We start from the raw sequence: 27,739 nt of genomic DNA, 5'->3' as shown, positions 1-27,739 counted from the left end.
CTAAGAATAATAGCACACAAAATGCAAAGCGAAAGAAGAAAATGAAAAATGACAAGATAAGATGGAGAAGCAATCCAGTCGATTTGATCCATTTGGTTCAACATGGAAAATCTCTGGATTTATTTGGCTATCTTGTTTCATAAAACACAGTCTTTGTTCAAATAAGGAGAAATAAGTCTTTCAAGTACTCAAATAATCCCAAAAGGAAATTACACTGTCTCAGTATCCAAGTCAACGAGAACTATCAAATAAAAGTAATGACGACAAAATCTCAAAACTGGATACTGGATTAAACTGTAGTATAGCACAATAAATAAAAAACAGAAAAACAGGTTTAGCTTCTAGATTATAGTGTAATTTAACCCGATTGAGGAGATTACATTTCTCTTTTTAAGATTCCAAATGGGCGGGTATCGTTGTCCTCTTCACAGAAACCACAACAGAAGGACGCTGCTGAGACTCACCTGTCCGGTCCCCGGTCGGGCAGGTCCACGCCTGCCGCCCTGCTGCTGCCTTCATGACAATCGACCACCACACACACACACACACACACGCACACGCACACACATGAGCGCGCACGCGGGCGCACGCACGCTCACACAAGCCCACGCGCGCGCACGCGGCTGTGAGCCCGCCCACCGGCGCCAGATGGGCTGGCTTATATGCGGAAGTTCCAGTTCCGTTCTGTCCAGTTGACTTCGAGGCTGAGAAGAGACGGACTAAAGTCACGCTTCTCTCTGCGCAGCGGACCCGGCTTCACCACACAAGGTGAGATCCTCTGACAACAGCTCTTTCAAAAAAAATAATAATAATAGTAATAATAACCCGACAGGTTGAGTCTCCATTTCTATTTGCACGCCACATGTGCCCGTTACTTGAGTTGCAATTTAAAAGACCATAGAAACATGAAGCAATAAATTCCAAAACCGATTTTTTTTCAATAACAACAAACAACAGTGGGGGCGTTTTTTTAATACTGCCCCACTGTGAAACGTTTTTTTTTTACTGACAACCAATAAACTAATAATGTTATATAATATTTTATTTCCTATCGCCTTGAATTGCACACGGAGGTAAAACATTTGAGTGAATAAAACGTAGATATTGAATGGAAGAAGGGGTCACCTTCTAGCATAAGAACCCAGAAGAACAAACAAAAAGTGTCCCATAAAGTCAAGCTGACCTGCCAAAGACATTTAAAACATTTTATTTTAAGATCTCCACTCTAGTCCAGCAACACGTCTACACATACTGTCATTTATTCATATGGAATATTCTTTGGACACGTGACAGACGTCTTTTGACAGAACACCACTGAGGTAAGGTGGGCCCACGCTCTGTGAGTCAACATGTCCTGTGATGATGTCACCAGCCAACATTGTCTCATGCAGCGTTGTGAAATGAGCATGACTCTTCACAGACACCTCCAGATATAACCGAAGGTTACCTGAAGGAAACCAAACTGCATTATGACACATGCAGTGCAAAGGGCATGAGGGCTATTAGATTAACATTCAACCCTGTTGATCCCTTTTTTTCAATTAAGAAAGCTTGTTATTATTTGAATCACTTTGCTTTGCTTATTCAATTATGACTAGGAAGATTCCCTGAAAATCACGTTCCTATTGGTAAATTCAACATCTTAAATTCAGGGTGGCACTATTTGGGATAAACTGTCTGCTAGTTCAATCAAGCAAGTTAAAATAAGATCCACAAAAATGTCTCACGTTAGAACAGGACTACGCCTTAACTTCCAAAAGGGTTGAAGTGATTTACTGATTAAATCCCTCGTCTGGAGCTCGTTTTCCTCAGTTCGGGAACACTGAGAGGTGTGTCGGCTCATGTCTACGCATGATATCTTTTTACGGGATTGCAAAACAAGTAAGGGCATGAGACCTAATATTTGTTCTTTCCATATTAGGAAAAAGCAATGCGGGTTTTACTTGAGCCTGATCCACATTTCACAATCATCATTTATGTCCTATGAAATCTGATACTGACCGAGCTGTTCAATCCTGCGTATTCCTCGGCGCTTGTTTTAGACGATGGGAGCGCGTCGTCAGCCAAGACTTTTGGCTCAAAGCTTTTTGGAAACCACTTCCAGTATTTATGTCCGTTGTGTTTTGTTTCCCCTCAGAAAAACCACTCGGTGTAGACTGATGACCTTGTGAACAACTCTCCCTTTTTTTATTTATTGAGACTGAGACATCAGTTGCTTTCGTTTTTAAAGCGTTCCCGGGGAAACATTATAAATATGCCTTCTTTATGACTTTTTCAGTTTTGCATTTAAAATGTTCACGGTGGTGATAAATGGGCGATCACCGGTGGCTCCACTGGTGGCTTCTTTTAGAGAGCCAAGCCCCCCTGTAATGGGGAAATGCTGAGCAGGCCGACCCTGCAGATTGACGTGTGCGTCACAGTTTACCAGGTGACGAGTTTGTCATGGTGGAATGACCTACAACCACAAAATTACATTCCTCAGAGATGACAAGGCATTGCTATTACTAATAAAATGATCAGGAAAGTATGTTGTCACTGCACTGTCCGTCACAAGAGTGTGTGAGTGTATCTTCCATGTGATTGCTTAATTGATTGTACTGTAATCCTCTTTACCAGAGCCAGAAATATACGGCTCTTTAGTTCAGCCCCAAATTGAACCTCTCGGGAGACCGGCAGCTCAACAGAAACACCTTTAGTTCATTACATCAGACCTCTGAGTCCCAGGCTCTCAGTTTCTCTCTAAGGTGCACGCTGATAACAACTAACAAAGAACCCGTCTGTTCAGAGTTAGACTCAACTTTTACTTCCACATCACCCCCCCTTCCCCCCTCTTTGTCCCCATAATTGCAGTGCACTGTACGTGACATATGATGAATGCGGGTTTGCCTTTCATGTCATGTTTTCATGTCAACATTCCCCCGTCCTGTTGGGCAGGGGAAAGGAGATATATTTCAACATGATGGGTGTTCATTCTAAACGTGAGCACAGACAGACTCACTTACAGCCGCTAACACCAGATTAAAGTCTTCTGCAAATACGGTATATCAATTTCCTCTGTTTTTGAGCTGATGCATTTAATATTGAACTAAATCATAACATGTGACTGTAGCCAGCAGCTTCACATTTCAAAGAAAAAGGAATGCACGGCAGTTGGGGCTTAAACCGGTGAAACTCAATAGTGCATGAAATATTGCACCAAATAAATAAACTTTGTTTGCTGGAACCGTCCTTCTTGATTTGAATGCAAGCACGTACAATGAGGATATGGCATTTGTATCCACGGATGAGGATGCATTTACTCGTCAGGATGTGGAAATTAAAAGCGAATGAAAGGTTGAGTTGGCAGCTGAGCTCTATCAAGTCCTCGCAGGGCGTGTCCGGCCTCTGCTCTGACCTCATGTAGGCCCGAGGAAAGGCCGACACGTCCTCTGTCAGGGATTAATGGGGGATTTACCAGGACTTGAGTCCGTAAAAGGTATTTATTACAATTATTTTCCTAATCTCATAATTGTGATATCGCAGGAATTGGTAATTAAGGCACAGGACTCTTCATTACACCACGCTTCTCAGTTGAAAACCAAAGACCTAAATTAAAAAGCGTTATGTACAATACAGATATTTTTTTATGTAGTAGTTGTCAGTCTGGGTACATTTTTTTTTCATTTTATTTTTCGAAAGCAGTGGATTCAGTGACAGACATTGAGATCAAAGGTCCGAAGTGCTGATCTGATTCTGTTGAGGTAAACAAAGGATTGTCCTTCCGTGATAAATATCCCCGACGTTTCCTTCTCTCATCAACAGCATTCAATGCTTAGTTACTCTCAGTCGTTTTTTAAAAGTCAAATGTTTGCTGATCATTATTGTCCCCCAAGTGGTTACGCGCCTGTAAAATATCTCGTCCCTCTGTCTCTCAGGTAAAATCATGAGCAGCAGCTACGGTGTCTCCCTCGCTGGCCCCGCCCCCTGGGGCTTCAGACTGCAAGGCGGGAAGGACTTCTGCATGCCCCTCACCATCTCACGGGTGAGTGCCACACGTACGCCCGACACCTCCGACAGATTTAGACACCTTTTTGTGACCGCTCATGTCCCCCGTCACTCAACGACCCGTTCCCGTCTCGTTCACGAGACCTACTGCCCGTCAAAGCTGCGACTAATTGTGTAATAGTGTTACGTGACCGTAATATCCGTCAATTTTTTTTTTAAAAGCTCGCTTGAATTCCTCTGACGGTCATTCGGGTTGCGCGCGCTGAGGATTAAGTTAATGGCTGTTAACGGGCGCTGTCGTGTTGGTCTTTCCGATGAGGGGAGGTGTTGAGAGTCCTGGCCGCTGTCCCCGGTGTTAGTCCTGATGGGGAAACACAGGAAACCTCTGGACACTGGAATGAATCAGAACCTCTCCCCGAACTGCCAGAGTGGTTCTACACAAGCTAAATGGACATTGAGCCACATAAACTGGGATTTAGTGGTTAAAGGGCCTGTTAAATCTTCAAAAGTGAGATGAACCGCTGTATCGAAGGGCCCACTTATTGAGGGAAAAGGTCCTTTTTATGACGGTTCAGCCGGGCTAAAGGACCTTCTGTGCAAAAACATTCTGATTGTCTCTTGTGTGGTTCACTATTAACCCGTCGAGTCTTTTTCAACGGCGTCTGAATCGTCCCGATAATACTAACATATAGGATTAAAAGAAGACGGCGTGTCCTCTTCAAGCACAGTCTGTACTTTCACGAGAACTCTTGCTGCCGCAGAAGGAACGGTGTCGCTCAGTTGCTGCCGCTTCCTGTTTTGTAATTGTTATCTGCATGTCATGACCGGGCTCAGTGCCTCTCGTTTGTTTGTTGTTGCCAGGATCAGTTACAGAAGTTTGAAGGTTTTGTATGAAAAGGAGTAGAAACTTCTCTCAGGAGTAGTAAAAGGACTATTTTTACACCTTGCTTGAAGACGATAATAATAATAATGATAATGATAATGGAGTGAAGGACATTGTGTTTTCATAGTAGCATGTAAGTGTTCATAGACACCTTTCAATGTGTCATAAAACACAGCAAATGACGCACCTTGATACTTGTCAACTGTTTAATTGTGTGAGAATGTTTCATCTATAAGAACACTTGTATATAAATAGATTTGTACTATTTCCGTTGAGGAGAAAGAAAATTGGCATCAAATTGGCCATTTTGCTGCTGTTCCCCTCTCAGTTTTGGCATCTGCTGTTAAAAATACAAATGACCCACATCTGCTTCAACTTCCCTCTGCTTTTAACAGCTCATTGTAGTTTCACTGAGAGTTCTTAATGGTCTGCAAGTACAGGAGGGCACTGACCCAAATGTCACACGGCACTTTTACTATTTGGACTTGAGTATGTACTCATTTTCTGTAGGTCTGTGCCAACATGTCATATTTTTCTAATTTATAATAAAAAAAGGACACGTGGTTTGTTTCTTCCAGAAGCCTGGAATCCGTTAACATCACCAGTGCGTCCGATGCGGTAGTTTGGATTATTACTTAGTCTGGAGCACGTCTCCGGACCGCTGAGCAAAACAACATCACTCTCACAACTTTCCACTCCATCTTGTTGTTGTTTTCTTGTCTCATTCCCGGGACATATTTCCTTCACCAGCGCGTGAGCAATGTGAATGGCACCTTAAATGGCTCTGATTTCTTCTGGTTGTCGTCCAGGCGCCAGGAATAAGTCTCCCTTTTGTCTGTTTATCTTGCAACTACTAATGTCGCGCAGGCCACAGCCAGATGAACGCATCCTGGACATGTGCTCTTTGTAGTAACGCTAAAGAATGTATCCATTTTTGCAAATATTTTCCTTTTAAAATTGGTAGATTTTATCTGAGTTCAAGGGGTTGACATCATTTACAAAGGGAGGAATAAGTGAGTAAAAAGGAAACATCTGCCAATAGTTTCATTCATTCGCTGAGCGTCGAGTGTAATGGGGAAGATCATCGGCTTATTTTAATGTTCATTGGATACCCGCAATGCTAATGAGACTAACTCTGCAGGAAAGAATATTCCTTCACTTTAACGCTCTTATTTATGTATCTTAGATGGATGTGATTTGCTATGGAATAATGATGTAATGACTTAACATCCTGACCATATGTAACTGACGCCTAGATTACATAAAGTACACAACATCCACAGCCTGTTGACTTTAAATGCAGATTATTAAATACATTATGTTACATGGGAAAAGCGAAAGAATAACTGGTTAGAAAAGGTCAGCCGGGGGCTCAACGCAGAGCAATGTCCCCTCTTTTTCTTTTTTCCACTGACGCCTCACTTCCTCCCGCTGGTCTTTTGTGTCTTTTGGATTGTTGTTTTAGTGGCATGCGATACTCAGAGAGCTAATTTTAGCTCTGTGTTTGCTGTAGGCTTCAGGCTTCCAGATTTGATCTGTGTCTAGTACCCCCACGCCCCCCTTATAATGTATTAACATGTTTAGGCTACTTTCACTGTGAAGAGGAATGTGATGAAGTAGTGCATCAGGCAACCAAGATCAACATCAGTGCTTTATTCATTTTAAGAGAAGAGGATAGAACCTCATTGGTGAGCTGGAGAATATTATTATTAATGTCATATATGCTAAGTACATGTAGTAGTAGTAGTTTCTTAATACTCTTGAGAATGTTACGGTGTTATGTTCATGTTTAGCAAGTGATAAAGCGCAACTAGTAGCATTGCCGCATTTAGAGGAAATCTGCCTCCTTTTTTTGTCATTGATTTACAGTTATTTCTGCAACAAGTTTGTATCCTGTGTAGCTGATTGGATGAAAAATGGTCTCCCAAGAAAGGTCACATACGAGTTCTTGAGACACTCACAATATGCACCTCAACAAATTCTCCCCCGACAGAGACATTTGGTTCAGCTCGGACACAGAACAAGCTGAACCAGGCAGTTAAAAAAACGTCCCGCGGCATTTCAGGAAACCATGGAGAGAGATAACTTGTGGCCTGTGCGGCAGAGCTGTCACTTTGTCTGAATGTTTTATCTGCCTCTTGTGTTAAAGTCTCCGGAGTATTTATTTTCCTTGACATGGAAACTGAAATTCAATATAAACCAAGTTCATCCCATATTTCATAGACCTGTGAGTATTTGCTTGTATCTGAAGTTCGGGTTTGATCCCGGCACGATTTCCCCTGGTGTCTGTCTGGAGTCGCATTGAGGGCATCTGCTTTCAATCTTCCTCATGGCAGAGTTATGAAGAATAACCAAGCTGCCTCTTCATTTTGAATTTGAATCACTCCCACCATTTCCTTTTTCATTTTTGATAAAAAGATATTTTAAGCAACGATCTCACTTTGAGAAGCCCATATGCTGTAAATAAAAAATAAAAAATACTATGGGCCGTTGCACGTGATCCCACTTCGCAATCATCACAATGTTATAAAGATTTAAAGTTAACTTATGCGTAACAACATGCCTCTCCTATGTTATAAGGCACTGCTTTGCACAGCTCTGTGAGTTGCAACCGTTGCATTTAAGTTGTTCACAATTTAGTTGTGCGGTTTGGGCCGAATCCAGAAGAAGCCCAAAATGAAACCCCACAGGAGAGTTGAGTGGATCGTGGATGGAGGTGGAAAGCAGCACTTGCACTCGGCTCGCGCCCCAACGGCGACTTAAAGCCTTTTCATATCGTCTGCCCCCGGCAGCGCTCGCCGGCCCGGTTTCTTTCTGATCCGACTAAAGAGCATTCAGTATTCAGCGAGGGCCCGGTGCTTCTTTGTGTTGTTTTGTTTGCGTCGCCATGGCGATTTGACCAAGGGCTCGCGCGTCGGGCCGCTTGGCATCTCGTGTTTTTCAGCAGCCCGACTGACGTAGTGAGAGACTCGGGTCAAACCCAGACAGACACGGCTCCACCTCTGCTCGAGTGTCCTTGATTGTGATTTTTTGGCTTGGATTTCTTTTTCTTTTGCCATTTGGTCGCCTCCCAACTTCCGAATTCCACTCACGTCTCTTTCTCTCTACCTCTTTATTGTTTGAATTGTTGACGCAAGGAGTTGCCTTAAAGGGAAGCCAATAAAGTTGACTTCATGGCTTCTGAAGGTTGCCGTGGGCCGCAGTGTCTAACGTTCCCTTCAGAATCCCCCCCCCCCCCAAGAGATTCTGCAGGTTCCCTTTTTTTTTTTTAATGAGCTTTACAGGTGGAATGTTCAGTCCTGCCAGTTCGGAGTCCATCCGATTTTAGCCTTGTGTGTTTGTGATGACATAATGTTCGGCCCAAGTCTTTTCCATATACGGTCCTCCGTCTCCGTCCACCCCGTTCAGACACGTCATGCTTCTCAGAGGCCTTCAGCCTTCACCGCGAGACGCTTCCTGTAACATGACTTCTCAAAGGCGACCCGACCACAGCCCTCTTCCTCACTCCATCGTTTCCCTGACGTCAGGAAGTTACACCGGGATGGGAGATGATTAGGATCCCAGTTGTGCTGAAGTTTCATGCCGTGTGCTTTACCTGAAGTGCGTTTGGCGTCTTCTCCTGTGGGGGTTTTTAAAAATGTTTGAGGAAACGCTGTAATTCAGTGGTTTTAAAATACAGCAGTGATCTGAAGAATTCCAGTATAATGGGATGTTTTGCAGCAGCCTGCTGGTCTGAACACACTCTAGAGAGGTGCTGTAGGTCGTAGATTCTGCTGCTTCAACTACTTAACAAGCTTTTGCTCCAAACAGAATCTGTCTTGCTTTCACCAGTAATCTCTTAAAGAATTCCTTATTTTGCTTTATTTGTCTTTTATTTTTCTTACTGAGGATGAGCTGATTACTGAGTAACATCTAAATCCAAACCTTTACATTTAACCATTTTGTTTTCAGGTTTTTTGCTTACAACTGTATAAAAGAATGATTAAAGACGCATGGACACAGCCGAATGTTAATTATTTTTACGGCTTCTACTCGCGTTTTTTTATTGTGTAGCATCTGGTACTAAATCCCCCTTTTTTGAATTCCTCCACATCTCCTTAAAACGATGTGAATATGCTGTTATTTGACAAAGACATTTATTCCAGCAATAAAATCAGGCTGTTAATATTAGTCATAAGCATTTTGTTATACCTCCCAATTATTGGACAGTATTCAAGCTACACATGTTCCTCCTGCCAGCGAGGAGGAACATGTGTCGTTTGGAAGAACCAGTCATTACCAGTAACTACACAGCAGTAAAATCAGCAGTGTGGAAAGGACCACAGCAGCCACACTATTATGTGGCTGGAATCCCATTCATGTCAGCGCAGTTGGAAAGACACTCCAATTCAATTAAAGACATCCTTACATTTCTTTTTTTTGTTTTACTCTTTTGAATTCAGCTTTTTGACTCGTGTGAAACTACTTCAGTTGTTAGAAGAGTACTCGGTGAAACGTCCTCTTCTCTCTCAAACCGGTTCCAGCTCATTACTTATCTTCTCTTGGGTCACGAGTGCTTCGGACCTCTTGATTTATATATTTAGACCCACAGTGGGGATTCATAAAGTGCTCTCTGTTCGCCGCAGACTACAGCAACCAAACCGTGTTACTCACATGTGAAGAGACGTTTTTATTTGTTAGTGCCGCTAGAGTCTTCTCCTCTCTTCATGTCTGCAACCAGCGTTTGAGGAGCTGCCGTATTTAGAGCTGTACGGTTTTGTCTTTTTCTCACATCCGTACAAGGAGAGATTTTCAGATCTCCTTTCCACTGACTGAAAACGAGCGCACACGCAGAGGGAGACACGAGGCGATTGAGAGAGCGAGAGAGACGACCACATGTTCATTCATCAATGCAGCACTTTTTGTATTCATTTTTACTGCTGTTGAGTCATTTTTTTATTGCCAGTGAACGAGTCAGGACAGACTCCTGGGCGGAAAGGTCCGTCTGTGAGTCTTGGAGTGAGTCAGTCTGCGCTCACGCCGGCGTTGGGCGCCGTGGCCTTTTTGTGAGCGGCACTTTGCACGTGGCCGAACCAGAGGCCTCCGGGGCGTTGGTATGCAGACCACCGCCAGCCTCGGATTCAGCACTTCCCGCTACTGATCTACTCCGACAATGGCGCGAGGAAAGCACGGCCCCCTGGAAAAAAAAATGTGCCACTGTCACTTCCGCATTCCACACCCCCACCCCCACCCCTCCCTCGCCCCTCGCCCACTCTTTTCCCCCTATTTCATTATGAGCGTTAACACAATGGCACATTCTTGACGTCTCGTCGGGTATTTCCTTAAAGCCACGGAGGAAGTCTTTTTAGTTCCCAAATGCATTCTTTGGAGTAAACAAATTCCTCCTGTTTATCTCCCCGAAATCAAGGACGCCCCATGCTAATAGCTAGCTGGTTCACTGAGAGGTCAAAGGTCTTTTGGATTCAGTGAAATTGTATTGGTTTATATAAAGGAACCCTCGATGACACACTCCAAAACAGGTTGACGGATGGAACCGCTCTCGAGGACTCTTCGTTGCACTCTTCTGTCTCCCGAGACATTCACGGGACTCACCTGAGTCTCCACCTGATGTGCATGAGCGTACTTCCCATTGCCTTATGTTAGATCACTCCACAATTCACTTAACACTACTGAGGGATGACAAGAGTCATTACCAGAAAATACACAATTAGCCCAAAGAGTTAGTTTCCGCTACCGCGTGATTGCGTGATTGCTTGTTTTCCATGTTTTGAGTGCGTAATCGCAAGTCAAGCACCACACCTGTTGGACACACCCGAGCGTCACTGTTTCATCACCTTACTTCCTACGTGTGTGATGCAAGTCTCGGCACGGTGAGAAGCTGCAGACCTGATAAACCTTACCGCACGCTGCTCTACGGTGAGAAGGAAGCTGTAAAGCTTTCAGCGTTTAAGCCTCCGTAGTTGGAGCCTTGTTTGACGGCAGGAAATGCAAAGGAGAGCACAATTTCTGCTCTCCTTTCCATTTCTTTAGAAGGAATAAATATGTAGATGCCCTTCTTTCAATAATTGTATTTACCTTCATATACAAACCCTGAAGTTCCAAATATTAACACAGCACCATTTTAAATGAAGAACGTGCAGTCGAGCTGATGAAACAACGTGCAACATGAAACGAGGGTTGGGCTTGTGCACTCGGACCAGATCCAGAAAAATAAGCGACTATTTTAATGTTTTTTTTGCCCGCTTCCAATCGGAGACCACATTCTATGATTTAATGTGACGTGTAATGGGCCCACTACCACAGCAGCTCCAACCCGACCCGCGGTGTGGTGCAGAGCATGCTGACATGCCACCAAGTGGCACAGTATGGCTGTACACGCCTGTGGTGTAAGAGAAAAGTAAATAGGGTGGTACCTTTTTCATGCTACTGAATATCAAAGGAAGTACTCGACTGGTATCTGTATCACTTTAAGGGTGCTGGTATCGGTACTTGCAATGTAAATTTCACTAGTGAATACTCATTGTTTAGTGCAATTGGGTCAAAACAAATGTTTTAAATGTCTTTTTTGTGTCATTGCAGCTGACTGATGGAGGCAAAGCAGCCAGAGCCAAGATGAGTGTTGGAGACGTCGTCCTGTCCATTAACGGCATTTCCACCAATGGCATGAATCACCTGGAGGCCCAGAACAAGATCAAGGCCGTCACAGGCAACCTGAGCCTCACCCTACAGCGGTAACGGTCGCCCACATGCACGCATGCACGCATGAGCAAACACTTTCTTAATCTAAGGATTCTCTCACTCAGCAGCGGAATGCATCCTTTGTTGATTTTGCCGAGCAGTGTGTATTCACTCTAAGCTCTTTTCAAGAACTACAGATCCATGAGTTCCCGTACTGTGGTGTTTATTTGAAGTTACTTTTCACATTATCGCGCGGACTAAAATAAGTATCAGTTTGATTGTCATGTTAGGTTTATGTATGGTTCTTATTATTTTGAACAGATGAACTCTGTTGGTTTTTAATTTTAAACGGCACGAGTTTGGAAGCACTGTAGTTGCAGGACTTTAGCTCGTGAATCCTTTTACCTCTGAAAAAGCGAATATTCAGACAAAGCTTACTTCATAGACTGCTCCTCTGCTTCTCACATTAGACAAAAAGAAGACCCTGGTATTTTGGGGCCTTTGAGGATGTAAAAGCTGCAGTGCGGCGAATACGTAATACATGAAAGCCACTTTTTATAAAGCGCTCTGTGAAGCCGCAATATGTTCTTCAAAGAAATGAAAACACTACTTCAACTGCGGTTGCAATTAAATTTATCCACCAAGAAAATGTGTGAGGGCAAACGTCTTGTACAGTCCCCACAAAGGAAGGTCTCGAGTTGGTTTTGTAGAACAAGTAATCGCTCAAACTTAAAGGCTACTTTTCACAGGCAGCAAGATGTCAAAGATCAATTTACTTAATTTGCTGCATGGGACAATAAACGGTGCATTTGTTTAGCAGGATCCGTCAAAACAGTCGACGGATCCCGTCTAATGAATTTGTGCTGAACCTTGTCTGCAGCCGAGCCAAAAGGTTTTAGTATCGGACCAAAACAAATAAAAGACAAAGCACGCACGCTCTCCAAACTGCAAAACATGTTGACGGAAAACCCCAAAGCCTGGTTTCGCATGTCCTGTCATTCCATCGCCGCATCAAAAGAGAAAGAAGCCTTTTTGCTCTTTAACGTGGGAAAATAGTCCTAAAATAGCCGTGTCCGACAGCTGCATGTAATCTACTGCGGGTAAATGCTTTTCAATGAAACATCAAACATTCTGGTCTCACAGGGCACGTTAACTAGGATTAAAATCACCCTGTAAACAAGAAAGCTTCCCTCACTGCAAATAATACATGATTGCACTTTGCTTCATTTCTTTGAGGATGGTGTGCGTGATGATGATCTGGCATCCTTCTTTAAAACCCTGTTTAACTCGAATAATTCCCTCTGACATTGAGCCGGTCATGTTCCCACATTTGATTTATGTTTTTGTTGATCACTGATACGAGTATTGTTATTGTAGCAACATTCCCGGAAGAAGATTAATGGGACTACGTTGCAGTAACATTATGTCACTTGCTCATAGTTAACATTCTTTGGGTAGCTCCCAAAATAAAACACATAAAACCTACACGAGGCAGTGGTGTGAAAAAGAATCACACAAAAGCCCCTTTTAGCTTATCTTTGAATAAAGTGTTATACATAACACGTGTATGTACGTCCGTGCACACTAATGTGCTCACCAGCATACACCGATTTTTTTCATTATCAAGGGTTAGATCATGAAATCCGTCAAAAAAAATTATGAAAGTGACGATTGCAACGACAGTACATTAATAAGTGTACACAATAGATTGTTCATGACGGTTATTACCCAATCACATACAATATTTCCAACCGTTAAAAAACGTAATAGGCGCTATTGTATATCATTCAATAATAACATATGTTGTCCAGCCAGTCATTGATGCCATTATTTATTTCCCCGTTGCTGCGGAGGGGGAACGTGTTTTCAGAAAGGAAATCGACCCGGGGGTTGAAAGTACTCCCCTCATCCTGTCCACAACTGTCAAAATGAGTCTGAATGTTTGAAGAGCTGTTATGTATTCGGTGACAGAGGGGGGGAAAAAAACGGGTTTTCATTTTCAAAATTGCAGTCTCAGCAAACACGTCAAAACATATTTGAGCACTTTCCACGAAGAGAACAGACTGTTTGACCAAAAGTCTCCTTTTTGGAAGTGGGTTCCACTTCAGAAATCACCGTCAGTCCTTCATTCCACGCGATGAGAACATCTCTGAGGTTTGAGCTTGTGGTAGTGATTTGGTTATGAGCATCCAACACACGCTGTGTGCTTGTTATCGGCTGATATCAGCAGTGAATTGAATTGACTTTTTCTTCCACTGTGATGCAAATGTTTTTGCTGAGAAGCTGACAGTCAGTCAAACAGCGGCTGTGGGAAATAGCCTCAGGAAAGTATGATAATTGATGTTTATTTATTGTCCTTGAAGTATGCAGCACAGCGCAGAAAAAAAAACCCAGACGAGACTCCGCAGAGGATTCGGCTGGCTGCACCTGGTTCCAAAACGTTACAGATAAAACGTACCAAAGCTGCTCGCTCTGGTTTCCTACGCAAGAATTCAATTCAGCTCGCGCTGCACGAGGGCGATTCATTCAGGTTTTGTGTTCTTTTCACTTCACTGCTCAGGAGGAAAAAAGGACCTACCTTAACTAGTCTATAACTATTATAACAGCCATATCAGATGAAGAGACGGAACAGATCGTTAATCTTCTAGAATTCACTCGATGAACGTTGGAAGCGGACCCCATCTAACATCAATCATGGTGACGTCTTCTTGGTATCGATATACCCCTCTTTTTGTTTTTGTTTTACCGAAAAACGTTTCGGACACGCCGGTAGGATTATGCGCGCGTAGACGCTGCTGTAGCAACATTTTAGACAGGATCTTATTTCACCCACAGGCCAGTTACCGTAATCACAAGTCACACACTTTCATACATGGCTAAAAGCACCGCCAGCATGGAACCATTATGGGATGGTTGTAACCGGGTGAAGTAGAGGACACCCGAATTTCATCCCAGAGACCCCTTGACTCTGGTCGTCTAAGCCAGATGTGGTGTGGTGGTCAGTAGAAAAGTAAGAAGAATGGGGGCTTGTTATTGCATTGCTCGGATCTACTTTAAATAAGTGAATTAACTGTAGTTGCAGGTTTTTGTTTTTTTGTGGTTTCCTGCACCGAGGGAACCGGCCTCCAGGAGAACTGTCGTCGTTTCCCTGCTCGCTTCGTTCATCGGTCCAATTGGGAATGCTCGTTTTGTTTGCCGAATGCAATTAAATTGAACCTTTTGCGTGGCTCCTCCCTCGCGGTTAACTTTTTATTCCACGGCCCCCGGAGAGTCATCGCTCACACGGCGAAGTGCTCTTAGAGGATCACCGGCAAATGAATGGTACGACTGTTCCCCGTCAATACGATGCACGTGACTGCGGAAATGGACCTGGGCGCGTGGTTCCTACCCGACACGAGTTCAGACTGACGGACCGCAGGCGGTCCAGTTGGACAATAAGCTGCAAATAGAAGTCATGTCTCTGGCATTCTAAGCAATTTGGCTGCTTTCATCTGTCCCCGTTGTTATTGTGACTCTTTCTAATGAGATGTGGCTTTACATAAAAGTAGAACAATTCCCCTCTCTGGGATGTTCATCCATGGTTAAATATGAGGTAGCCGTGGGAGGACTGGCAGAGGCCGTGTGTCTGACCCAAGCTGTGAGTTTTGCCACAGAAAACAGAAATTATATTTTCCAACCAAGCTTATTCTACTCTGTTAGGTTGCTTGTTTTCCTTTCCCGTGTTTTCCTTCTTCTCCATGCTTTGGCTGGAATGCTCATGGATCGGTACATCTGAGAAGGGTCTCTCGCACAGTTCTAATGATTCAGAGCGCAAGTTCGATGTAAGAGCAAAGGTATTGTTAGAGGCATGCCGTTACTGTAATAGCGCGTGAATTCTGTGGTTCTGTAACATCTAAACAATGTTCTGATTCCCATCCTGCCCTTATATGGTGCGAGTGAACCGAACTATTTCTAGATATTTAATTTTAAAGAGCCGGTGACAGATGCTTGGAGGCAGGAGATCATTTACGACGTTTCTTTGGGTACTTTTCCAAAATAAACTGTGTGTGAAAGCAGTGTTGGGAAAATGTTAAAGCTACTCAATATTTTCTTCTGTTAACTGGTGTGATGTGTGATGTGTGTGTGGTGAGAAAGCTGTCAATTAGCTGCTACATCTTTCAGCGAATGCAATATGCCAGACTGTTTCTCTTGGCTGTCAAAGAGACGCAGGCGGGATTTAAAATGTGTGTCTGCTTTGCCCTTTTGCTTGTTCGTCTGCTAAACCTCCACATGCTCTTATTGTGGTTGCACAGTCCAGGTCCTAGTTGATGAAAACCAAACTCAGCAACTTTCTTTTCCTTGTTCCAAGAACACTTATCTTGCTTCCAAGATAACGTTGTGCTCTTATTTCTTATAATTCTTAATAATGTTCGTTTCTAGATTTGGGCCATAAATAATAGATCTCACTATCTGTAATCTAATAAAAAACAGGCATCCTGATTAGATTAGGGGAGACCGATTGGAGAAGCCTTCAACTGAGTATTATGATGACACACAGCCGCACAAACTGGGGCCCTTTGACGTAGAAGGAAAGCAGATATTTTCTATTTTTAATAATAATTAGAGTAACACATAGATATTAATCCTTCTACAGAGGGTAACACATAAGTATGTTTCCTGTATCCTCATGTGCTTTGTTCAAGAGAAACTACTGTAGGTCATCTCTGAAAAGTACAGATGAACATGATCCTCATGCTGGGGAATTCATAAAAAAAGTTCCGTATAAATGTGAACAAACATCACATTTCATTGATAATGAACCACATTGTTTTACTGCAATTAACTATAAACCCCAAAACAAAAGTAAACGCATGCTTGTCGGCCGACACTCACCCATGTTTCGTCTCTTAGCAGAACAAAAGCAGGTCCAGCTAGCCAGCGGCGGGACGGCACAGAGGGGCTGAGCCCAGCAGATGTTCTCAGGACCACCCTATCTAGCATTTGTTCAGTTTGCTAAAGGAAAAAGACTGATCGACTGATTCCATAATTTGTAATGGAATGTGCTTTTTATTCGAACTGTTTTCGTTGGCATAGCCTCCCGCTGCTCCATAAGCAAGTCCAATAATATGCGTGTACTGGAAAGTAAGCGTGGTGTATAGTAGCTGCTAAGCGGAAAGTGCAAGTACGGGCACGGGTGACATCAACATCTGGTTGGAGGGTGGGGCCCTTTTTAATAACCTGATGGTGCAAAGCTCCACTGTTGTGCCTTGGCTCGGATGGAAAGGAAAGGCTTAAGAGTTTGTTGACCGTTTTCCTAATATGAGGGAAAGGAAACACGGCAGCGGACATGCCGTAGCATCTGGTCCAGGACGTGATTTGGTGACTCACTGTCTGTTTTTCTAAAGAGACAAGAGACAAACAGGCCACCCGTCTCTCCTATAGGTGATAAAACTGAGGCAGCTGCTTCTATCATAAGTGTAAATCAGGTGCACAGCATGCTTTAACATCTGCCTGCACCTGGAATCCAGCTCTACTCTGCAGCATGTTCGCATATACTGGTAGTTTTACGTGTTTTCTTGTGCACAAACTACTAATTACATGTATTGAACGTTCTTCAGAAGCAGTTTTGAAGGTTTTCCTACTTCCAGGCCTCCACATGTTTTCATTTATTTTCAGCGCACAACAAGAGTCCATTTCCAGAACTTGTACTTTGCTTGAGATGACAATGTATCAATGGAAACATTTATTTTCTAAATAACAGTTGTGTTTTTTGAGAATTTAAACGATGGAAGAACCATTAAATCATCATCTATCATCGTAGAAGCTGACGTCTGATTCTCACAGCAGTTCGCATGTCCACTCCTTTAACGTTGAGGAATTACACTCTATTACAAAACTATGAATGGTTGCATTGCAGATGTTAAATGGTTTTGTTTATATGATTTTTCTCTTTTCTTAGACCCTCCAGTGCCACTAAATATGGAGCACCTAAGGTAAGAAATAAAAATTCACTTTTGTTTAATGAAGTTAACCTGAAGTCCATTAAGTTTATAAATATTACAACAGTCAATAGGAATTGAGCATGTTTATTGTGCCCTTCTGGGATTATGTCAGAAAACACGTTGGCTTGGCATGTTTTACTGATGCTACAGCACCTCTTAGACTCGTAAAGCACAGGCAAACACCTTTTTGATTTTGAATGCTGGTTTTGCGTGCATGAGTTTATTGTGGATTTGCTGTTTGCATGCTGTGTGTCTCCACCTCGTTCCAGGTCGAACCTCAGGAAATCATTAAGCCTGTCCCCATCACTCACCCTGCCCCGAGCACCGCATACACCAAGCCGCCGGGCCAGCTCGCTCCCACGTACACCAAGACCGCCCGGCCCTTTGGGGGGGGGGACGGCGGCGCGGCCACGGCTCCCTCCCCGGCTGCCCCCGCCATTCCCTCACAGTCCTCCGCTTTCAAGCCCGCCGCTCCTTCCCAACCGCCGCAGCCCCCGTTCCTGCTCAAGTCGAGCCTCCCCGCCGCCGACTCCCCTCCGGCCAACTCGGCTCCCAGGGCCGGCCCCGCTCGCCACGCCTTCACTTCCCCGTCCGCCTCTTCCTCCTCGTCCAACTCCTCCTCGCCAGCCAGAGTGACGACCCCCTCCTGCCACCCCAATGTCCCACAGCCCTCCGTCTATAACACCCCGATCAACCTCTACTCCAACACCAACGCCTGCGAGGCGGTCATTGGCCAGAGACGCGGCCTTTTGGAGAGCCAAGGGCTGTCGGAGCCCTTCAATGGGTAGGTGCCAATCATCAAACGCCCGTATGTGTTCTTCATAGGAGTGTGACTGGAGATGATCATACGGGTGGAGTTTTGGTTCATGGAGGTTCGCAGATCAGCAGTATGCTCTTCCTGTACCTCATTCCCCCTTCCGCCTCAGGAAATACGTCTCGTTCTGGAACGCTGCCGTCGACGCAGCCCATCGGCGTATCTGTCCTCGCACAGCTGCAAGCGAGGAAATTCCGAAGCACGCCGCACATCTTTTTTGTATTTTCCGCACGGCAACAGAGTTTAGACAACCTGCTCACTGATGCTACCGCCGGCCTGTATAAAGTTGACATAGCGTTTTCTTAGCAATGCCAAACAGCCAGTCGGCCCAGCCGCCGCTGCTGGTGCAACACTTGTTTCTCATTAGCCAGACTCGTGGCAGCTCTGGGCTTCTTAAAACTCGGGACTGGTTAAAGTTTGGCCGGACTTGACTTGATCAGCAGGATCCGGCTTAGTGGCTGGGTCACGGTAGGCCGAGCTACGCCGCGCTAAGGGTTTTGCCACTCATTCTTTGCTCTCTCTAATCTAAAAACAACAGGTCTCAGAGATCTGTTTTAGTTGGCTTGCAAGTGAGCAAGCAGCTTCACACTCAAATACTTCTGCCGAAGCCGCCTTCATCTGTACGTGTCACAAGAGTAATGATTAGTAACAGCGGCCTATTAAGCAATGTTTAGAATACGTTTCTCAATCTGGATTTGGCGAGATAACCTGAGCAAATGTAAAGAAAACAATTTCCATTAATTTATATTTTCCTCTGAAAAAGCTTAATAGCTTTCTGTTGCAGTTTTACAGAAGGGAAGCTTTATTTTTTGCAGCATGTGCGTTTGTGTCCTGGCCTGCATGCCTGCTTTTTGGGGATTTCTGTGGAATTGCTTCATGCACATTCTTTTTGCAAGGTATTTTGCTCAAAGGGCATTCCTCTTTATATAACGGCTTATTTTTTTAACTGCTCCATTCATGCTCCTCCTTTTTCTTCCATCCTTTCCCAATCGCCCCCTTTCTTTGCCCTCATTAGGAAGGAGAGACGGACACCAAGTTAGTGATTTGAATGATAATACATCTGCTGCAGTCGCTTTCTAACTACGTGGATTCTGATTACAACCTTCACATCTCTCTGCTTTATGATTTCCAAATGACCGCATGCCTGCGGCTCTTTGAGCTGAACCTCACAAACCTCACAGCCGCGCTCCTCCACTCACAGTACGTGCTCGTTTCAAGGTTCAAGCACACTGCGGAATACCCGTCAATAATCTCCTGAGATGCCACAGGCCACCCGGTGCGGGTCAGCTCACCAAAATGAGGGTTTGGCTTATATGTTGTATTTACAGCCAGGCCCAGGTCACCCAGCTTGGCATCTGATTAGCCCAGATTGTGAATCTGCTGTCCTTGTCGGCGTGTTTCGGCCGGACAGTTACAGCGGTGCACGTTCTGCTGTGGCTGAGAATAGGCTGACTTGTGCTGCCTCTGATCATCGTTCACCCCGACCCGCCCGACGCACAAACACACAGAGAATGATAAATGCACACGCTGGGACACTCGACAGGATATTGACTCACATTTCTGAACAGCCATTTAAATGGACGGGGGACGGGGAACGGGGACATTTTTTCACCTTAATATTATTGCATGTTATGGTTTCCTCAATTATGCTTTAGGAGAAAATGAGGAGCTCAGTTTCAAAGCTCATTAATTCCACCTTGTGGTGAAATGTGGTCACTGTCGCTTTCACACAATCAAATGAAACCTTTTAAACTGTGCATTTTATTTTTCTATAGTAAATCTAATTGCTTAATGAATTCATTTTTTTTTATTATCTGAATTACGTCTTCCCCTATGGTTTCCTCGATAATAGTAACATCAGGGATTTTCCCATCGAGACCTTTTTGGCGTTTTGTCCCTCATTACCATCTAATTGCTCACCTGCAGAACTCCACCTCCAGCTAAAAGTTTATTGTGAAATCTAACTAATCTTTTTGCTATTGTATGTCAACGTGTGTGTGTGTGTGTGTGTGTGTGTGTAGAAACTGTCAGATATATATATTTTGATGTTTAAAACGCAGAGTCCTTCCATGTCTGTAACGTCGTGATGGATGATCTGTACAGGAAGCCCAATGCGCAGCCCGCGGATCATGCGTCCCCACTGAGCGACGCCAGCAAGAAGCGGCTGATTGAGGACACGGAGGACTGGCACCCGCGAACCGGCACCTCCCAGTCCCGCTCCTTCCGGATGCTCGCTCAGCTCACCGGCACCGAAAACGGTGCGTAGCAATCTGTGTGAAGGCTTCATGCTCAGCACACTCAGATTACAGGGTGTATGTTTTTTTTTCTGTCTAAAATGTTGAAAATATTGCTTATTATTAGATTTTAAGAAGTATCAGCTTGGTTATTTTAGTCATTTCATTCAAAAGCTGTCAAACGGCTTCAGGCCCGTAGCACATGTCAGATTTATCCAAAGGTTTCCAATTTTGGGTAATCTTTGGCGTCTTCCCTTTAGAGGATTTTATATGGCTTTAAATAAGTCCTTGCTTTATGATTGTATGTATCTGTCTCCTCACGTTAAAGTGATACGGGCTCTTTAGTCAAATATTCCAAGAAGGCTTTCATCGCTGTAAGATTTTAGTGTATTTTTTATACGACCGTTTTTACAATATGGTTACATAATCATGCTCAGGATCTCCCGCTGCATTTATGGCAGTTTTATGAATATGTGCATTTTATCTGCTTAACCTATGAAACATGTCCTTTTACAATAGCTCTTTTATAAGCATTAGAATGAAGTAAGATGAGAGATTTAACCGTCTCTTTCTGTCAAATGATGTTAGCAGACTGGGCTGGGATATGCCCTGTTCTTTGAATATCTGATGTCTATTCAGTGTGCCTACTGCTTCTGCAGCTGTGAACAATTTGAGACATAGAAGAAGCTTGAGTAGAGCTGCAGCCGGTAGAGGCCTTGTTTTTAACAGTGTGTCCCCCCCCCCCCTATTATCACGGACCTCGTAGTGTTCCTCTTACTTTAATTCTTTATTGGTGTTTTTTCATTTCATTTTTGCAGAGGCCGCTCCGGAGAACAGTGCGAAGAAGTAAGTGCTTGGTATTTTTTCGATTATAATCAAATGTTCATTCAGTCTCTGTATTTTACCTGTTAGTATTTTTTTGTATTTCATAATAATACGAATAAGAATTTATTGACCAAGTTTCTTTATCCAGAGTTGGCCCACGAAGCACTCATTTAAGCGCGTCTCGGAGCCTGTGATTCATAGCCTGTAAATCCTCATTTCCTGAACCTATGGACCCACAGTATTACGCTTAATTTAAGGCCTGATTTAAGGCCTGATTTAAGGCTCACTTGAGAGAAACCGCTGCGAGAGCTCTCAGAAGCAGATGGTTGAACGGAGACAGCCAAAGACTCGGCAAAGGCTGCGACTACTACCGCTGTACTCGGTCGTAAACCGATTTAATCTCCAGTAAACACAGTCTGCTCTCCGCACCAATCAGTGTGTCCCTAACTGGAACCTGCGGGTAATTAAGTGATATTGTGGGTAATGGCAGCCCTTCCAGAAGGAGATTGCTGCTCTCTTTCTGCGAATGAAATTTTGAGGGCCTATTACACATCTGCTAGGTTTTGAAATTCAATCCACATCTGCCAGCAAAAGGTTTATTGTTGTATACTTTTAATACAATTACTTCTTATTGTATACTTTTTGTTGTTGCTGATGCTATTTCCCACCTTACGTGTCAATGTGATCTCTCTTGTATCGTCTTTTACTTCTCTTCTACAATCTTAACCTTTGCAACTTTCTCTTTCTCCTTTAATCCTGTTTAACGGGGCAAAGCAGAGGGAACAAGTTGGACCAAGAAGTTATAGGACACAAGTGCAACAAGCTGAGAGATTGGCATCATGACGTTTCAGCGCATGTGCTTAATGTGCAGTAAGCACAGTTTTCTCCTGTCACGTGTAGTATTTTATTTATTTTATTTTAACCACTATAAAAATACATTGCTTCCCTTTCTCATACCAAGTTTCAGCCTTATAATACGATATTTATTCTAATTAATTTAAAAAGTTTTATTTTAAAAAGCCAAAGGGACACATTATCCTGCCAGTTGTAGAAGTAAATTAAATTCATACATGCAAGATGATTTTCAGTAAATCAAAATGTGTCTGTAACATTGTTTATTTTCAAGCCTCTACTGCTTTTCATATTTCCTGTAATCTTATTCATTTTTCTGGCCTTGTCTTTGTCTTTTTCCTCTATTACCTACACTAACCAACAACTTTTCATTTGTCCGCTTTTAATTACTTTACCTCAATAAACTTTTTTCTTCCTTTTCTGCGGTTGCTTCGCCTATTTCTTAATCTTTCATTCCTTATTTATTCTCTTGCCAACAACAAAAAACGTAGACTTTTTAATTACAGATGCCACATAGTTGAAGGTCTATATGAATGAGTTGATTGTGCAGACAAACATTTCTATAGAGCACCAATTTCATCATTAGGACAAAAAGTTACACTGTTTCTCATCATTTGATTTTGAGACACTAAAGCGATCAGTCTACGCTTCAGGTGTGAGTCCGTGGGTTTTGCCTCATTTATGAGAAAAGTATAAATCCTCGTTTGACAGCACAATCGGCTCTGCTGTCAGCAACACGCACTGTGCCTCGGGGTTAGAAAGCGTTAAACCTGTCGCTGCAAATCTTTTGCTCAACCAGTTTCAGGAGAATAAAAACCAATAACCACCCACTTAATTCATACCGAGGCTCTCGTTAACCATCGGAGGCTGAGCTGCGTGTGCAGCAGACACTGTGGCATCACCGCCTGAAATAGTTTCCTCCTGTCAGTAATTGACAAACCAAAAGGTTTATGTCACGGCCCCGTGATGGTCCTGATTGTTTGCACGTGTCACTGATTGTAAACGTTTTGTTCTCTCAGTCGACCGGATCAGTTTCAGGCGACGGGCATCGGATGGCGCGTGTTGAAGATGTACACTGAGACGTGTGTGTCCGTGTTGTAACGAGTTATGATTTATGCAAAATGATTCACATCTGTTTCCCAGCGACGCAGTTGACAGAACCGCGCCCGCCCTGCACACCTCGCCTGCGGCGAAAACATTTTCCAAATCCGCAGCGTCACCGAGGAACAACGCGGTCGCCGCTCCCATGTTGAAGAGCTCACCGGCCCTGAACGCACCTCGGGGTTCGCCAGGTACAGGTGAACACATCCGTACTTGTTACGTCATTTTTGGGGTAGTGGCTTCTTTTGACCTCCAGAGGGCAGCCTCGTTCTTTCAAATGACCGCTCGCTCAGCCGTAACATTTATTGCGGTTTTAATATCTGACACTAAGCCATTTTAAGATTACGAGCTCTATAAAATCCAGAGTTATTCCGTTAATGAGCTCACATTATTGGCCTTTCCCAAGATCCTCTTAGTTAAATAGATCTTGAAAGTGAGAATTATGTATTTGATTTTGTGTGAAGGCCACTCTTTAAATCCGGCGATCCCTGCCGCGAGAGACCTCGAGCTGGTCGGGGTAAATATTTGCTGAAGGGCCACAGTAAAGGGGTCATTATTAGCAATGCTAAGACACAAGTGAGCAGTCATACAAGAACAGATGCACTATGTGCCCCAACATATTTCCCGAGAGGGTCATTTTTATGTAACGACCGCTGGAAGTCGCCACAGGGCGAGTGCTGGAGAGCCCACAGTCGGTTCTCTGTTGACTGTGTTCTTTATCAAGTTAACACGTGCTTAAGTTCAAGTAAACAGGCCCATATCTCATCGTGGCCGTGTGCAACTGGGCGGAGATGTGTGGAATGTGGCCTATTATATTTATCGACATGAATGAATCATTTTGGCACTTAAACTGCAGCAACCTTCTGAAGCAAGAAATAAGTGGAGGATTAAGGCCGTACAAAAAATATTCCTGAATATGCTGTAATATTATTAAAATTTGACACCTTGATAGATGATTCAACTTAAATTAAATCCCCAGGGAGACTTTTTTTTTTGCATTGCTTTCTCTCCTGCTGTCTGTAGTGAGACAGAACAAACAAAGCAGAACTCTAATTCAGTTTTTTCTCTCCTTATCTTCCTCACACATTAAAACAGCAACATGATGAACAGTGTCCGTCTTCATTTTCCGTCTCATGTGGCTCAGCCTCTAATCGCGTCTCCTGCGAAAGGATTTGTCGAATATTTTAAGCGCACTGACAGCTTGTCACCATCTGTCTTACTGTGACAAACTGTCACACCAATAAACCAATAGAGTGAAACGGAAAAATAGGTTGACTCCAGATTAATCCCTGCATAAATATCCCATCTAATTAAAATATACGTGTGTTTTCCATTATGTACAGCAATTATATTTTCTGATCGATAATAACGGATTTCAAAAGAAGGTCTTAAAACTGTCTTAGAACCATTTCCATACTGACTACTGGAGACCGAATACGTTCACAGAACTTAATTATATTAACTCAAAAGTAAGCAAAAATAAAAATCCCATGTCTGTATTTTTGATTGTAAACACCTTCATGTTTGCCAAGCCCACCTAAACTCCTGGAAAAATACTAATAAACACTTGCTCAGAAAAGAACATGACCCTGCTCAGGAAGTGTTGGGCAATTCACTTCATTTTATGTTTGCAAATGTGTCCGGAAATTGTCTGACTGCGTTTTTGGCAAGAGCAAATGAACCCTAACGAAAACGTAACATATACGCAATAATTAGAAACTAAATAAAAAAATCTCAGGAAATCTTTATATCCCTGTTAGGAGCTCATATTTGTCCCCATCACACTTGCGCTCCATGTGTTCCTGTTAAACCCTCTTACACATCTTCTCACACATCCCTGCTAGTGCACTGATTCATTTTGTTTGCTCTCAGTTTCAAGGAAATTAAGGGAGCTCTTGTCCTTTGACCTCCCAAGTCTTTGACTCTGCACTGACCTCCTTCCTGCATTTTTCCCCAGTGAGAGGGGAAGGAGAAATTGTGCATCCTATGTTTTGAGATTAAGTGGAGGGGGAGGGTAGTATTTTTCCAGGTGTCTCCTCTGACTTTGGGAATGTGTTTCCTCTCTGTGGGGGGGAAAAAGGGGTCTCTTGTCTGGGTTGGGTGGGGTGGCGCTGTCCGACACAGCTGTCTCTAGCTTCAGCCACGGAGGTTAGGGATCATGAAATCATTCTGACAACACGCACCGAAAATGTTCACATATGCGTCTACTTAACTCGCAAAATAATGGTCATCAGTTGAAATTAAATCAATATAGCTTTAGAATTAGAATCTCGAGGTAACATGCTGACTCGTTATTTTCCCTGCTGGCTTTAGGTGTTCCTAAGGTTGGAGCCGCTCCTTCATTTGGCAAAGTTACCAACCCGCCTCCGAAAGGTCCCGATCGTCCCGTCCCGCAGCCGCATCCGCAGGACCTCAACTCTGTGGTGCAGCGGGCCGAGCACATCCCCGCCGGGACGCGCACCCCGATGTGCAACAAGTGCAACACCGTCATCAGGTAAATAATAACTCACACCAACTAAATCGGTGCCACATCCGCCATATTCACCAATACTTTACGGAAACGTTACCTTACTTGTGCTTGTTTTTCATCGTTTCCTTGAATCCTCTGTTGCTTGTTCTGTCCTTACAAGGGGCCCATTCCTTGTGGCCATGGGCATGTCGTGGCACCCCGAGGAATTTGACTGCGCTCACTGCCACTCCTCCCTGGCAGAGCGTGGTTTTGTGGAGGAGAGGGGCCAAGTGTACTGCGAACGTTGCTACGAGCAGTTCTTCGCTCCCACCTGCGCCCGCTGCCAGCAGAAGGTTCTGGGAGTAAGTGACCAGAACCGCGGCTCTGCCAAAGGCTAAACGTTTGTCTTTGTTTCGCTTGCAAAAACAATGTGCACCGCCCCTTTTTAATTTTACAAAGCGTTATTCAATCCACGATTAGGGCGATTGAGATCAAAAAAGTTCTGGCCGGAACATTTGGGCAACAGCACAAAGGGTAAAAATAAAAAATGGGACTGTGAAGAATAACAAAACCGAATAAGCCACAATATTGCAATACAAGTATTTAAAAGCATTGAATCAAATCATGGCGTTCACCACTCCAACAAGCTGTTCTTCATCTTATCTTCTACCTTCTCTGCAGGAGGTCATGAATGCCCTGAAACAGACCTGGCATGTGTCCTGTTTCGTCTGTGTTGCCTGCAAACAGCCAATCAGGGGCAACACGTTCCACATGGAGGATGGACAGCCGTACTGTGAAAAAGGTACAGTGGGAAGCGCACAGTTTCAGTCGACCCAAATGCTTCAATGAAAACCCACACGCGCAAACACGCTGACGTTCTGTCGACACGCTGTTCACTCAGACTACTACCAGCTATTTGGCGCCAGCTGCCACGGCTGCGACTTCCCCATTGAGGCAGGGGACAAGTTCCTGGACGCACTGGGATTCACCTGGCATGACACCTGCTTCGTATGCGCGGTAGGTTTTCACGAGACAGTTTTTACTAAGCAATGTTTTAAATAAAGGGTGAATGTTAACGGAGCTGCGTATGACTTTTCTCTCTCTCTCTCTCTCTCTCTCCACAGGTGTGCTCTGCCAGCCTGCAAGGTCAGGCGTTCTTCTCCAAAAAAGACAAGGCTTTGTGCAAGAAACATGCCCACGCTGTCAATATCTGAGCTGCCTGATGTGGAGGTCAACGGGGTCATTCTACAGCCATTTATATTTCAGTCAGCTGTTTTCAGAATTAACATTGGGTCGGAGTACATTTAAATACACCCTTTGCCCCTCCCTACCACTCCCCCTGCCAGTTTTAATGTTGCCTGCCAAAGCACATGTTTGTGCTAAGCTTTTTATTTGTGTCTTGATGGGTTTTTTTTTTTCACACGGAATATGATAGTTTACTGCAATGACCTACTGAGCCCCTCAGGGGTCACATATTATTAAGAAATAATGATGGGGAACGGTCTGCTAAGAGTTTAGCGAGTGAACGGTTTAAAAATCATGATTATTTAACGGTAAATTATTTATTTGTAAGCACGGTTTGCTCAGTCAACCGGCATTCTAGCAGCAAAAAGACTTCAGAACCTAAATGAGAAATTTTAATGTTACCTTTTTGTTTGTATTGTTCTAAAAATATGTGATGTGTAACCATTTCCGGGTAATAGTTATGTATAAATTAGTGTGCAAATTACACACTGTAAAGTTTCAGTGTTAAAACTGCGTACAAGTGATTTTATCAGGCCAAAGGTCAGTTTTTACTGAGACAACCCCATTATGGATCAATTGGGTTTGTGTGCTATGTTTTGTTATTCCTTTTCTCATGCTTCCAGTGAATACCGCCATAAAACTTTTCATTAAACTTGCTCCTGGCATCAAATACACAGAATTCGAATGTTTCTT

General features: G+C 43.7%; 1 protein-coding gene across 6 annotated transcripts; it reads left to right on the top strand.

Annotated features, from left to right (window-relative positions):
- The first annotated feature begins 593 nt into the window (after positions 1–593).
- Positions 594–27,716, top strand: pdlim5b (PDZ and LIM domain 5b). Of its 6 annotated transcripts, none has more exons than XM_040197819.2 (13): positions 594–768; positions 3,915–4,021; positions 11,447–11,598; positions 17,484–17,517; positions 17,796–18,310; positions 20,444–20,598; positions 21,393–21,420; positions 23,395–23,549; positions 25,666–25,846; positions 25,983–26,163; positions 26,483–26,603; positions 26,703–26,818; positions 26,926–27,716. In XM_040197819.2, exons 1-13 carry the CDS (start codon positions 663–665, stop codon positions 27,013–27,015), a joined length of 1,941 nt encoding a protein of 646 aa, XP_040053753.2. In that variant the 5' UTR covers positions 594–662; the 3' UTR covers positions 27,016–27,716. The 6 variants fall into 6 exon arrangements, with proteins under 6 accessions (XP_040053753.2, XP_077943945.1, XP_040053757.2 ...); XM_078087819.1 differs by lacking the exon at positions 17,796–18,310 and adding an exon at positions 19,356–19,375 and having other exon boundaries at positions 612–768; positions 23,395–23,543; XM_040197823.2 differs by lacking the exon at positions 17,796–18,310 and adding an exon at positions 19,356–19,375 and having other exon boundaries at positions 612–768.
- Positions 27,717–27,739: the final 23 nt, after the last annotated feature.

This window comes from Gasterosteus aculeatus, chromosome 14 (assembly GCF_964276395.1).
Source record: "Gasterosteus aculeatus chromosome 14, fGasAcu3.hap1.1, whole genome shotgun sequence".
NCBI classification, from domain to species: Eukaryota; Metazoa; Chordata; class Actinopteri; order Perciformes; family Gasterosteidae; genus Gasterosteus; species Gasterosteus aculeatus.
Note: the sequence above shows the minus strand (reverse complement) of the source record. Positions and strands in the feature narration are given on the sequence as shown.